Source organism: Nerophis lumbriciformis, linkage group LG27 (assembly GCF_033978685.3).
Source record: "Nerophis lumbriciformis linkage group LG27, RoL_Nlum_v2.1, whole genome shotgun sequence".
Taxonomy (NCBI): Eukaryota; Metazoa; Chordata; class Actinopteri; order Syngnathiformes; family Syngnathidae; genus Nerophis; species Nerophis lumbriciformis.
Window position 1 is genome coordinate 38372843 of NC_084574.2, and position 14973 is coordinate 38387815.

The window sequence follows — 14973 nt, forward strand, 5'->3', positions numbered from 1 at the left end:
GACACGGGTCATGCGCCAAGAGTCATGTGACACGAGTCATGTGAAACAGGTCATGTGACACGGGTCATGTGACATGAGTCATGTGACACGGGTCATGTGACACGGGTCATGTGACACGGGTCATGTGACATGAGTCATGTGACACGAGTCATGTGAAACAGGTCATGTGACACGGGTTATGTGACACAGGTCATGCGCCACGAGTCATGTGACATGAGTCATGTGAAACGGGTCATGTGACACGGGTCATGTGACACGGGTCATGTGACACGGGTCATGTGACATGAGTCATGTGAAACAGGTCATCTGACACGGGTCATGTGACACAGGTCATGCGCCACGAGTCATGTGACATGAGTCATGTGAAACGGGTCATGTGACACGGGTCATGTGACACGGGTCATGTGACACGGGTCATGTGACATGAGTCATGTGAAACAGGTCATCTGACACGGGTCATGTGACACGGGTCATGCGCCACAAGTCATGTGACACGGGTCATGTGACACGGGTCATGTGACACGAGTCATGTGACACGAGTCATGTGAAACAGGTCATGTGACACGGGTCATGCGCCAGGAGTCATGTGACACGAGTCATGTGACACGAGTCATGTGAAACAGGTCATGTGACACGGGTCATGCGCCAGGAGTCATGTGACACGAGTCATGTGACACGAGTCATGTGACACGAGTCATGTGAAACAGGTCATGTGACATGGGTCATGTGACACGGGTCATGTGACACGGGTCATGTGACACGGGTCATGCGCCAAGAGTCATGTGACACGAGTCATGTGACACGGGTTATGTGAAACAGGTCATCTGACACGGGTCATGTGACACAGGTCATGCGCCACGAGTCATGTGACATGAGTCATGTGAAACGGGTCATGTGACACGGGTCATGTGACACGGGTCATGTGACACGGGTCATGTGACATGAGTCATGTGAAACAGGTCATCTGACACGGGTCATGTGACACGGGTCATGCGCCACAAGTCATGTGACACGGGTCATGTGACACGGGTCATGTGACACGAGTCATGTGACACGAGTCATGTGAAACAGGTCATGTGACACGGGTCATGCGCCAGGAGTCATGTGACACGAGTCATGTGACACGAGTCATGTGAAACAGGTCATGTGACATGGGTCATGCGCCACAAGTCATGTGACACGGGTCATGTGACACGGGTCATGTGACACGAGTCATGTGACACGAGTCATGTGAAACAGGTCATGTGACACGGGTCATGCGCCAGGAGTCATGTGACACGAGTCATGTGACACGAGTCATGTGAAACAGGTCATGTGACATGGGTCATGCGCCACAAGTCATGTGACACGGGTCATGTGACACGGGTCATGTGACACGAGTCATGTGACACGAGTCATGTGAAACAGGTCATGTGACACGGGTCATGCGCCAGGAGTCATGTGACACGAGTCATGTGACACGAGTCATGTGAAACAGGTCATGTGACATGGGTCATGCGCCACAAGTCATGTGACACGGGTCATGTGACACGGGTCATGTGACACGGGTCATGTGACACGAGTCATGTGACACGAGTCATGTGACACAGGTCATGCGCCACGGGTCATGTGACACGGGTCATGTGAAACGGGTCATGTGACACAAGTCATGTGACACGGGTCATGTGAAACAGGTCATGTGACACGAGTCATGTGACACAAGTCATGTGACACGGGTCATGTGAAACAGGTCATGTGACACGAGTCATGTGAAACAGGTCATGTGACACGGGTCATGTGACACAATAATGTAACACAGGTCATGAGACTCGGGTCATGTGAATCTGTCAAGGGACAGGGTTTAATGTGACATGGTCATGTGACATGGTCATGTGACATGGTCATGTGACATGGTCATGTGACAGGTGAAATGGCAAAGGGTGTGAAAGAATGCAGCAGTAAGTCGAGCACATTCAAAGTCAGACCTGGTCTCAGAGGGGTGTGGCCTCTCAAGGGAAAACACCTTATTGACAGGACTTGCCCTCCCAGAGTCTGCAGTGGGGGCGGGGCCAGCCAGGTTGTACTTCCTCTCAGCGCCAGGAGCTTTGACCCGACCCTGACCCTCCCCCTTCAGCTTGAAGCGCCTCAGTTTGACCAAGCCTTTGGCGTCTCGGCCGCACGGCAGCAGGATGCCAACGTCTTTGCGGAATTTGGAGCTGAGGCTGAAGTAGATGAGCGGGTTGTAGAAGCTGGCTGACTTGGCGAAGAGGCGAGTGAAGATGCTGGTCAGGTTTGGAACGTGGAACCCGAAGGCGGACCACATGGTCACCCCGGCGTAAGGGGACCACGCCGTGCAGATCACCATGGACACCTGACAGGAAGAGCAGAGTCCTGAGTAAATATGCCTCTAAGAGGTTCTACCGGAAGTAAATATGCCTCTTAGACGTTCTACAGGAGGTAAATATTCCTCTTAGACGTTCTACAGGAAGTAAATATTCTTCTAAGAGGTTCTACAGGAAATAAATATTCCTATAAGAGGTTCTACAGGAAGTAAGAAATTCCTCTAAGAGGTTCTACAGGAAGTAAATATTCCTATAAGAGCTTCTACAGGAAATAAATATTCCTCTAAGACAGCGTTTCTCAAAGTGTGGGGAATAGAGACATGACAGGTGGGGCGCGAGGAACGGGAGGAAATTTCACTTTAAATTTTTTTTTTTTAAATTATATTCTTAGATTTTTTTTTTTTTTACTATGCTTTCATTTTCTATACACACTGTAAATCACTTTGTGATTCCGTCAGTGAAATCCGCTATATAAATAAATGTAAATGACTTAGTTTTCCTGTAAGCTTTAAATTTCTAGGTAGGAGCGAACGTTTGACAGACATAGCAGCAGTAACTAATGGGGGCGGGGCTAAGCGGAACAAGCGCAGCAAAATGAAAAGCTGTCCCACTGTCAAACGACACAATTGCGAGACGTATATGCGACATTGCAAGTGATCTTGAGTAGACAAATGAAAAGAAAGTCGTTTTGCTTTACAAGTGGACGAAGCTACTGACAGCAATAAAGACTTCCTGTTCATCGCATACGTCCGCTTTGTGAATGGCGAGTCACTGCGAGGATTTGCTGTTTTGCAAATACATGAAAAATAGAGCCACTGCTGATGAGCTGTTCAAGATAATGGACAGTTTCCTCAAATAACACGACCTTAAATGGGAAAACTGTGTGGGCTTTTGCTGCGATGGCGCATAGACCATGGCAGGGTGAAGAAACGGGCTGCAGGCTCTAATAAAGAGGGTTGGACACACTGTGTCATTCACCGGGAAGCACTCGCATCAAAGCAGCTCAGCCCCGAACTCAATGAGGTTTTAACAGATGTTGTGAGCGCGGTACATTTGATCAAAACACGACCACTGAAAGTGCGACTGTTCTCTGCACTGTGTGAGGAAATGGGAGCTGATCATACAGCCGTGCTGTTTCACAGTGAAGCAAGGTGGCTCTCCTGGGGCAAAGTGCTGTCACTTGCCCTGTCTTGCCAAATGCATAGCTCCTCCTTTTTTGCAAAGTGGCACTTTTATTTGATTTATTATTGAACTTGATGCAAGTTATTTGATTTATTATTGAACTTGATGCAAGTTATAACACTTTTTGATTTGTTATTGAACTTGATGCAAGTTATAACACTTTTTGATTTGTTATTGAACTTGATGCAAGTTATTTGATTTATTATTGAACTTGATGCAAGTTATAACACTTTTTGATTTGTTATTGAACTTGATGCAAGTTATAACACTTTTTGATTTGTTATTGAACTTGATGCAAGTTATTTTATTTATTATTGAACTTGATGCAAGTTATACCACAGCTGCACAGTTATTTTATTTATTATTGAACTTGATGCAAGTTACACCACAACTGCACAGTTATTTTATTTATTATTGAACTTGATGTTATTTTATGTTATTGAGTTTGAATGTATACAACTTGATGTTACTTGATGTTCAATAAATTTGAAAATGTTAAGCTTGGCATTAGCGTTCTGTTAGGCCGATGGGGGCAGGTGGGGCTTGAAAACTCCCTCTTGTCCAAAGTGGGGGATGACAAAAAAAGTTTGAGAACCACTGTCCTAGACGTTATCCAGGAAGTAAATATTCCACTTAGGATGTTCTACAGGAAGTAAATATTTCTCTTAGACGTTCTACAGGAAGTAAATATTCCTCTAAGAGGTTCTACAGGAAGTAAATATTCCTCTAAGAGGTTATACTGGAAGTAGATATTCCTCTGAGACGTTCTACAGGAAGTAAATGTTCCTCTTAGACCTTCAACAGGAAGTAAATATTCCTCTAAGAGGTTCTACAGGAAGTAAATATTCCTCTAAGAGGTTCTACAGGAAATAAATATTCCTCTAAGAGGTTCTACAGGAAGTAAATATGCCTCTAAGAGGTTCTACAGGAAGTCAATATTCCTCTTAGACGTTCTACAGGAAGTAAATATTTCACTTAGAGGTTCTACAGGAAGTAAAGATTCCTCTAACTGGGTTCTACAGGAAGTAAATATTCTTCTTTGACGTTATCCAGGAAGTAAATATTCTACTTACACGTTCTACAGGACGTAAATATTCCACTTAGACGTCCTCCAGGAAGGAAATATTCCTCTTAGATGTTCTACAGGAAGGATACATTCCTCTTAGATGTTCTACAGGAAGTAAATATTCCTCTAAAAAATTCTACAGGATGTAAATATTCCTCCTAGACGTTATCCAGGAAGTAAATATTCCACTTAGGATGTTCTACATGAAGTAAATATTCCTCTAAGAGGTTCTACAGGAAGTAAATATTCCTCTAAGAGGTTCTACAGGAAGTAAATATTTCTCTTAGATGTTCTACAGGAAGTAGTTATTCCTTTAAGAGGTTCTACAGGAAGCAAATATTCCTCTAAGAGGTTATACTGGAAGTAAATATTCCTCTGAGACGTTCTACAGGAAGTAAATATTCCTCTTAGACCTTCAACAGGAAGTAAATATTCCCCTAAGAGGTTCTACAGGAAGTAAATATTCCTCTAAGAGGTTCTACAGGAAGTAAATATTCCTCTAAGAGGTTCTACAGGAAGTAAATATGCCTCTAAGAGATTCTACAAGAAGTAAATATTCCTCTTAGACGTTCTACAGGAAGTAAATATTTCACTTAGGGGTTCTACAGGAAGTAAAGATTCCTCTAACAGGGTTCTACAGGAAGTAAATATTCTTCTTTGACGTTATCCAGGAAGTAAATATTCTACTTACACGTTCTACAGGACGTAAATATTCCACTTAGGATGTTCTACATGAAGTAAATATTCCTCTAAGAGGTTCTACAGGAAGTAAATATTCCTCCTAGACGTTATCCAGGAAGTAAATATTCCACTTAGATGTTGTTGCGTTTTGGACCAGTTGTTCCTCCCAGGGAATTCAAGTCACAATTCGCTCCCAAGTTCTTTCCGACACTTAAAGCTGAGTTGAAAAACCACCAGAGACAGAATAGGTATGTTGTTGTATATTCTCAAAGCTTTGCCAATATACATTTTGATTGAGACCAGTCTAACCCTAGAACATTCTCTCGCGCCTCCCAAAATGGTCTGTCTTCCCGATCCCACCACCCTCTCTCTCCTCCCATCTCTGTAGACCAAACAAATGCTAGTCAAAACACATTCCAAAGAACTCAAGGTTTACACACATAGTATACTTGCTGACAGAGCATCAAGAGAAGAAATGGAAAACACGAGCTGTTTTCAAATATGACTAAGAAATGAAAGAAGTACAACTTAAATTCGGATATATGTAAATATCTGCCTCCGACAATGTTCTACAGGAAGTAAAATTTTCTCTTAGATGTTCTACAGCAGTGACGTGCGGTCACTAGAGGCAGGTGAGGCGGGGCCTCACCTGCCATCATGGAAAGAAAAAAATGTAAAAAGAAAAAAAAATTGTTAAATTGTTATATGTATCCAGTGATTATACTATAAAGTTATTTTCCATTTAACTTCACCAGTTTTAGATTATTTTTATTCAAAATCGCTGAATTTTCACATTTGCCGTTCAAATACTGAGAAGAGACGGTGCGGTGAACAGCAGCCAGTTGAGGCACGTCACTCAGTGCCTCAACATGGACGGACTCGGCTAACTGCTGGCCTGCTGTGCAGTGAGACTGTATTGCTATATGAATTATATTATACATTTCCATAGTTTAGTTAGCTGAGGTATATAATGTACAGTGTATTTTGTCAACAACTGTATGTGTGTAACGTATTTCTTGTGCTGAGCGATCATAAAACTGCTGCGAAGACGCACTGGCTGAGGCACGCGTAACCACGCCTCCTGGTGCTTAAGACACGTTCGCCGCAGACTGCACCCACCGACGGGAACGCCACACCAACCAAAGCCCACACCCAAACCCTCCACGTGTAAGACCGAATCCACCCAAAAAAAGTCACTTAAGAAGAAGCCAAAAAGTGCAAAAACAACATTGCTCACGCCGGAGGAGCCATGAACGACTGCAAGGACACAACATTAGGTACACTTGCAGACTGCAGCACGGATTTCATATTTCATTCACTCACAACTCCTCCACACCGAACACCACTGTACCCATACTTATAAGAAAAGGTAAGACCATAACGTTTTTTTTATTAAATGTGCTTTTTTGTGTGCTACAGTTTGTATGTGTAAAGTTAAAGTTAAGTTAAAGCAGGGGCGTCACTAGCTTTTAAGGACAGGGGGGGCTTTGCCCCCAGGAGATGCACAGGATGCGAGCGAATGTTACGCACGAGCACAAAACTTCACAAACAGCAAACAAAGACTTAGAAATTATTCATTGTTATTATTTTTTTTTTTTAATGCACGGGACGAAATGAAATGCTCCCCGGGACGATGGCTTTTAACCATATATTTTCTTTTTCTTTATATGTATTTATTCATTTTACATTTTATATTAAATGTCTTGGTTTTTCCTCCCTCTGAAAATCCTATTAAATGTTTAACAAGCCATCCTATAATAATAAAACAGCTATTAATGTAACAATACAATAAAACAAATATATTTAATGATGTTTTTTTCATTATTTTAACAATAGGCTTATGTATATTACTTTATATAGATTCTACAAGAAACACAAAACTTAAAAAATAAATGATTTACAATTGCACACACAAGGTTTTGTGCAGCTTCACTCATTGTAAAGGAAGATAATGTGCTTCGTACACCTGCAGGATCGCAAGCAATGTCGCAGAGAAAATGCGGGCTGGAATTTGAGTGATGTGGGCATTTTCTATATGAACAAGTGGAATGGATTGGATACCGACGCACGAAAGGGGCTCTCTACCTTACGCTAAGAAGTGAGGGGAAACTGAGTGAATAATAACAGGTTATATGATTATTTTTTAAACTCATATTTGGGCCACTTTATAATGAATATGTCGGCATTTATTTGTAAAAAAAAAAAACACCAAATTATTTAGGGGGGCTTAAGAATATTTTAGGGGGGCTTGAGCCCCCCTAAAATAGGCCTAACAACGCCAATGAGTTAAAGTACCAATGATTGTCACACACACTAGGTGTGGTGAAATATGTCCTCTGCATTTGACCCATCCCCTTGATCACCCCCTGGGATGTGAGGGGAGCAGTGGGCAGCAGCGGCGCCGCGCCCGGGAATAATTGTTGGTGATTTAACCCCCAATTCCAAGCCTTGATGCTGAGTGCCAAGCAGGGAAGAATGCTGGTATGAGCTTTTAAACATAACCCGTTAACTGCTGCCAATCAAATGGTGAATAAGATACTCTTTCGGGTTCATATGTTTGTAAATCTGACTGTGATGAAGTCAGTGCCTCACCAGCCATCAACCTCACCGCACGTCACTGTTCTACAGGAAGTAAATATTCCTCTAAGAGGTTCTACAGGAAGTAAATATTCCTCTTAGACGTTCTACAGGAAGCAAATATTCCTCTAAGAGGTTCTACAGGAAGTAAATATTCCTATAAGAGGTTAACTAGATGAGTGTGAACGCTCCCTTGCTGGAGTTGAAGTGAAATGCTGACAGAATGTAGTATGAATGTAAGAATAGTTGCAATGTTGGAGAGTTTAGATTTCCAGGAAAACCGGAATTAGGTTTGGAACTTGGGAAAGTGTCAGTTAGAATGTCCAGGATGAGTGGAATGTGTTGATGTTGGAATGCTTGGAATTGCTTGAAAAATGTGGCAATTGTGCAACTTGGAAAAATGTCCCATTCATTTCAATGGGAACTTCCTGGAAATTTAGGGAAAAGCAGGATTTTTTTTTTTTTAATGATTGGGAGCATGAATGTTCTCAATGAGCAGAATTGGTTGCTGTTGGAATTGTTTAAATCGGTCAAGAAATGTTGAATTAGTAACAGTTTTTTAATTGAAAAATGGTATTACGGAATCTCGGGAAAACCAGGAAATGTTCAAGTTCTTAAACCAACTTGGTTTTTGCTTCCTGACTAAGAAGAATCTTTTGACAGCGGTACGGTGGAAATGGGTTGAAAATGTGAAAGGAGTCGTCGCACTGAAAAAGGTTGAAAGCGAATTTCAGGGAAATTTGGCAATTTCGGGAAAATTTTAACTTTTTTTGAAAATGCTACTTAATTTGAATGTTTGGTTGTGTGTTGAATTTTTTTACATCGGTCGAGAAATGTTGAAGTAGTAACTTTTTTTAGTTGAGAAATGGTATTACAAAATTCCTGGAAATTCTGGAAAGCCAGGAATTTTTCTCCATTTTTTTTGTCCGGACTAAGAGGAATGTTCTGACGGTGGAACGGTTCATGTGGGTTAAAAAATGTGGGCGGAGTTGTCGCCAGAAAAAAGGGTGAAAAAGGGGTTTGAAAAAAACGGGAATTTGAGGAATTCCTGCAATTTTTTGGAACTTGGAAAAAAATTATAGTTTGAATTTCCAGGATGGTAGAATGGTTTGAATAGGTTGAAAAATGTGAAAATGGTGCAAGTTTGAAAAATGGCCAATTCATTTTGAATGGGAAAAAAGTCCTGGAAAACCTGGGATTCTGGGAAATCTGGGAATTTTTGGAATTTGTCAAGGAAAATCCTGCGATTCCCGAATAGGCTGAACAGTTTGAAGTTGGAACGCTTTGAATCGGGTGAAAAATGTGGAAGGTAGAGCGCGCCAAAATAATAATAATAATAAATAGATGAATTTTGGTGTAGAAAACCATATGTGTGAATTATGTAAAGAGATGTAAAAAGAATAAAGATGAATAATCATCAGGAGAAGGACATTGATGAGGTGGGGAGGAGATGAAGAAATAATAAAGATCAATAATCATCAGGGAGGAGATGTAAAAAGAATAAACATTTATAATCATCAGGGAGAAGATGAAGAAATAATAAAGATGACTAATCATCAGGAGAAGGACATTGATGAGGTGGGGAAGAGATTTAAAAATAGAAAAAATGACTAATCATCAGGGAGGAGATGAAGAAATAATAAAGATCAATAATCATCAGGAGAAGGACATTGATGAGGTTGGGAGGAGATGAAGAAATAATAAAGATCAATAATCATCAGGGAGGAGATGTAGAAATAAAAAAGATCCATAATCATCAGGAGAAGGACATTGATGAGATGGGGAGGAGATGTAAAAATAATAAAGATCAATAATCATCAGGAGAAGGACATTGATGAGGTGGGGAGGAGATGTAGAAAGAATAAAGATGACTAATCATCAGGAGAAGGACATTGATGAGGTGGGGAAGAGATGTAGAAATAATAAAGATGACTAATCATCAGGGAGGAGATGAATAAACAATAAAGATGAATAATCATCAGGAGAAGGACATTGATGAGGTTGGGAGGAGATGTAGAAATAATAAAGATGACTAATCATCAGGGAGGAGATGAAGAAAGAATAAAGATGACTAATCATCAGGAGAATGACATTGATGAGGTGGAGAGGAGATGTAAAAAGAATAAAGATGACTAATCATCAGGGAGGAGATGAAGAAATAATAAAGATGACTAATCATCAGGGAGGAGATGAATAAAGAATAAAGATGACTAATCATCAGGAGAAGGACATTGATGAGGTGGGGAGGAGATATAAAAATAATAAAGATGACTAATCATCAGGGAGGAGATGTAAAAAGAATAAAGATGAGTAATCATCAGGAGAAGGACATTGATGTGGTGGGGAGGAGATGTAAAAATAATAAAGATGACTAATCATCAGGGAGGAGATGTAAAAAGAATAAAGATGAGTAATCATCAGGAGAAGGACATCCCTTCACGTAGCGAGTGAGGCTGATGGCGGTCAGCGTGTTGAAGCTGCTCAGTCCCAACAGCAGCGTGAAGAAGCCGTCCACCTGGGGGGGGGGGCACAAGGTGTGCTTAATCGCAGGTAAAAATACACCTGATCCCTCCAGCACACCAGGTCAGAGGTCACGCAGTAATTAATCCCCTGGCAACATTGAACCCTTCACTGTGTCCTTGCCATTCACAATGATGTCATTCACAGTCTTGACTCCGCCTCCTCTTCCTCCTCTCGGCTTGTTTGTACTCGTTGCCCATATAAGGAGCGCCAGATCTCTTTATATGGCGAAAAGTAGTCCCGCGTCACATGTCAAGTACTGATGTTACTGCGCGTAACACCCGCACGCCCCCTAAATCTCTGTTCCGCGTTTGTGTTTGGCACACTTTCAATGTTTTTGTGAGAACGTTGAGCATCTGGAAAAGATCAGTGAAAACATGGCGTTTAGAACCTGGACCTACATTCCACCGCGGAGGAGACTGCTCGGCTGAGCGTTGGGGGAGGGGCTTGTCCGGGATGTGTAGAATGTAACTTTGTAACTTTGCAAATGTCCGCCCAATAAGTCTACCCGTCGTCTTCTCGGTGCTTCCATCGCCGCGACGAGGTAGCCGCGTGGTTGTAAGCAGGCGGCGAGACTTTGTTGCTAAACTTGGCGCGGCTAGCTGCTTAGCTAGTTAGCTCATGTAGCTTTAGCGCGTCCGTTAGCAGACTCTGTCCCACCGGAAGCTCGCAGCGCCGCGGGACTTTCGTCCTGCCAGCGCGTGGAGGCTTGGAAATGGGCACCAGAACCGGAACCGCCGCCGAGGCGGACGGGGGCCGGTTTGAAGTCCGGCAGTACGAGGCGGAGGTGATTGACAGCGGCTCGGAGCAGGACTCTGACTCCGGGGAGGACGAGGATCCAGCCCGAGCCAGGAGAGGCGTCAAGCGGGAGAGGGACGAATGGGCACTCGGTCACCAGTCCGCCACCCCCTCCGCGGGCCTGAGCGGGGGTCACGGCGGGGTCACCGCGGGGACGCCGGGAGCGAAGCCCGGCAAGAAAACGCGCGGGAGGGTGAAGATCAAGATGGCGTTCATCGACAACAAACTGAGGCGATACACAACTTTTAGCAAGAGGAAGACTGGCATCATGAAGAAGGTGAGTGGCGGTGCTGACGTCACGTTACGCCCCTCCCACGTGGTTCTGTCCAGTGCTGACGTCACGTCACGCCCCTTCCCACGCAGGCCTACGAGCTGTCCACGCTGACGGGCACGCAGGTGTTGCTGCTGGTGGCCAGCGAGACGGGCCACGTGTACACCTTCGCCACCAGGAAGCTGCAGCCCATGATCACCTCGGAGACGGGCAAAGCTCTGATCCAGACCTGCCTCAACTCCCCCGACTCGCCGCCGCGCTCCGACCCGTCTTCCGACCAGAGGATGAGCGCCACGGGCTTCGAGGAGACCGACCTCACTTACCAAGTGAGCGAGGCCGACGGTTGCCCCGACATGGCCAAGGTAACTGTCACTGTTCTTCTCACACCTGTGGATGGTCACGTGACTTCCTGTCTCCGCAGGAGCTCAACAAAGCCGCATTCACCAATTCCAATATGGCGTGCGGCACCACCTCGTCCCCCGCGACCATGCAGGTGCAGACTAGCTCCGCCTCCTGGCAGCCGTCCTCCACCAACGGGGGGGTGTTGAAGACGTCGGCGGGCGTGGTCTTTCCTGCCGGCTTTACTTTGATGTCAGGTAGTGGGCGTCGCTTTGCATGTCGCTCTTTCATCTTCTCAACTTGTCTTTGGCCCCGCCCAGGTGCGTCTCTACCCCCCGGCACGCACACCATCCCGCTCAGTCAGCTGCAGGGTCCCGTGGGCCCCGGCGTCACGCTCCACGCCCCGCCCCCTCAGCCAACCACGCTGCTCCGCCTCCCCACGACCGTGTCACTGTCAGGTGAGCGTGTGGCTCCGCCCACCTGCTGCGTCGTCTCACGTCTGATGTGTCCTCAGGGGGCGGAGTCTCCCAGCAGCTGCAGAGCGTCCAGTCCAGCAGCACGCCAACCTCCGCCAAACAGAGCAGCGCTGACGTCCGTAGCCCCGCCTCCTCTGCAGGTAGGCTCTTCGCCCACCCTCTGATTGGCTGACATGATCACATGGTCTGTCCACAGCCACTGTGGTCACCTCTTCCTCCTCCGTCGCCGCTCACATGATGTACCCCGGAGGTCACACGGTCATGTACGCCACACCCACGTCCGCTCTCGGCGACGGCCTCGCCGTTCTCAACACCTTCTCTCAAGCAGGCCACGCCCAGTCACATGACTCTGGTACCCACCCGCCTCTTCCACATGGCAGCTGCACACCTTTTAACGTCGTGTTGACCGACGCTTTGTTTGTCAGCGTCCGTCCCGCAGGTCTTCCTGGCGTCCCTCCCCCCGGTCGCCGCCCAGATCCCCGTCTCGGCCGTGCAGCTGCACCCGGTAACGTCGGCGCCGCCCACGTTAAAGACGGCTGTGCGCTGACCCCTCCTTTGTTCCAGATGGTGATCGGTCCGCAGAGCGGCGCCGGTGGCGGCAACCTGACAGAGCTGCAGGTGGTCAGCGTGGACATGCACCAGGCGAAAGAAGACTGACCACTTCCTGTTCACCTATTTTTATCTTGGGGGAAAAAAAACAAATATTCTTTCTACTTCTGTGTTCCTTTTATTGTGAAAGGATGTCATTGACGTGAACGTATCAACTGACATCATCTTCACCGACAAAGTGCCAAAAAACGGATTATTTCCTCACGCCTGAATACCCCGCCCATGATGTTGCGTTCAAGGACACCTGAACCTTCCTGTCTATGCAGCACGTGACTGGACTGTTTCCCTGATCAATAAATACTCCTCATGCAACTGCAGGTCCTCCCATGTCACAGGAGTAATAATTGATGTGACTGCTCTCGGCCACCAGGGGGCACATGTGCATGGTAGAGACTCACCGTGCGTCTTTTACTGTGACCTCAAAGTCTTAATATAAGCAACAAACATTGAATCATGTATTGTTATAATTAGAAAACGTGACATCATTTCCATGTACTTCTTCAACCTTTTTTTTTTTATAAACCTTTATTTATAAATTTCAACATTTACAAACAGTTGAGAAATAAGAATCAAAGTACAAAACAGCGCAAGGGGGTTGTAAATTCAAAATAACTAAAATAGAATGCAAAATATATATATATATATATAAATACATATGTACTTCTTCAACCAGCTGCTATGGAGCGGCTAATATGACGTCATATCCAGAGTCGCGGTTGATATGACGTCACAACCGGAGTAACGGCTGATATTTTTTAGGATTGCACTCAGAAAAAGTCAAAAACAAACCATTGTACAAATATTTTTTTAAGGACTGGGTTGAATAAAAGAATATAGAGCATGGTTCCATCTCAGTGCACACTCCATTTCAGAAGATGGCGCTAATGCACACCAGAAGGCTGCTCATAGACATCTTCTAAGTACGCAGCATGGAGCGCTACTGCCTACTGGCGCTGACGAGACGCTGGGCCGCCATCTTGGAGTGGTGATGAGTGCAATTCATTTGGCAGGAGCAATGAACATTTAATTCATTTTACCTCACTGAATACCACTGATTTTCAACCGCTTTTTTGTCATACGTGTAGCTATAATAAAGGACATATGTTTTATTATTCATAGTTTGCTTAACAGTAATAGAATATTCTTATATGCTATAAGTGACCAGACGTCCCAGATCAAAACTGGGAATATAATCCCAGAGAAGGGGAAAAAATATTTTTAAATTGAAGAACAACAACAATATGATTGGGTTATATATACATGCGTTTATCCTACATAAACAACACTAGATATCTATATATCTTATAGACTGTATCTCTGTTGCTGCAGCAGCAGAGAGTTTATTTTGTCTTGACACTTAGTATTGATATTTTCTATTACATTCTTCCCTTAAATGATAATGTTTACAGTGATTGTTTTATATGTATTTTTTATGTATGTTGCTTTGGATAAAAGTGTCTGCCAAATACTTCAACATAAACATATATAAACACCTGAAAATCGTTATATCAGCTAAAACCACCAATCTGTTTCACTGGATTCAGAATAAAACCAAATTCTGTCTTACAATTTTTTCATTCATTTTAATTTATTTATTTATTTCAGGCAATAACATAAAAAAGTACAAAGTTGACAACACATAATAATATAAATTAATATAGTGCAAAAGGTAATGTATAGTATGTAATTATTTATCTTCATCATTTATTTCAACTTCATGTTATTCAAGTATGACATTTTTAAATGTAATTAATTTAATTGACAAGCAATTCCATTATGGTCATACTCTTGTTTGCTAGCGGCTACGACTTCAGTACTATTGAAGATCTTTGCTCCTTCTCAACTATGTGGTGATACTTTTTGTAAACTCCTTTAGGATATATTGTCTATGAAAATATTATTTCACTAAAAGTGCCCTCATATATTTGTTGGAACATATTTCATCACAGAAATGAACATATTCAATATTAAGATTTCTCGGACAAGGGGTAGTATTTGAATATAAATCATACTGAGTCACCATATATTTTAAGGATAGGGAAATAGTAAAGGGACAAGCGGTAGAAGATGGATGGAATAATACTACCATACCATACCATACCAACTTTATTTTTAAAGCTCTTTAAAAACAAG

The 14973-nt window shown here is 43.7% G+C and overlaps 2 protein-coding genes across 2 annotated transcripts; one reads left to right on the plus strand and one right to left on the minus strand.

Moving 5' to 3' along the window:
* Window positions 1-1867: 1867 nt before the first annotated feature.
* On the minus strand, window positions 1868-10411 carry LOC133624391 (uncharacterized; the record flags this gene model as incomplete). The annotated part of the gene is made up of 4 exons (XM_072916322.1): window positions 1868-2386; window positions 5261-5265; window positions 6488-6507; window positions 10200-10411. Coding segments are annotated over 4 exons (756 nt in total), but the record flags the coding sequence as incomplete, so codon positions are not given.
* A 187-nt stretch (window positions 10412-10598) lies between these two features.
* On the plus strand, window positions 10599-13683 carry LOC133624419 (serum response factor-like). Its single transcript, XM_061987948.2, has 8 exons — window positions 10599-11422; window positions 11509-11778; window positions 11838-12012; window positions 12076-12213; window positions 12270-12371; window positions 12428-12583; window positions 12657-12736; window positions 12796-13683. The coding sequence occupies exons 1-8, from the start codon at window positions 11063-11065 to the stop codon at window positions 12886-12888; spliced, it is 1374 nt and encodes a 457-aa protein (XP_061843932.2). The 5' UTR covers window positions 10599-11062; the 3' UTR covers window positions 12889-13683.
* The last annotated feature ends 1290 nt before the right edge of the window (window positions 13684-14973 follow it).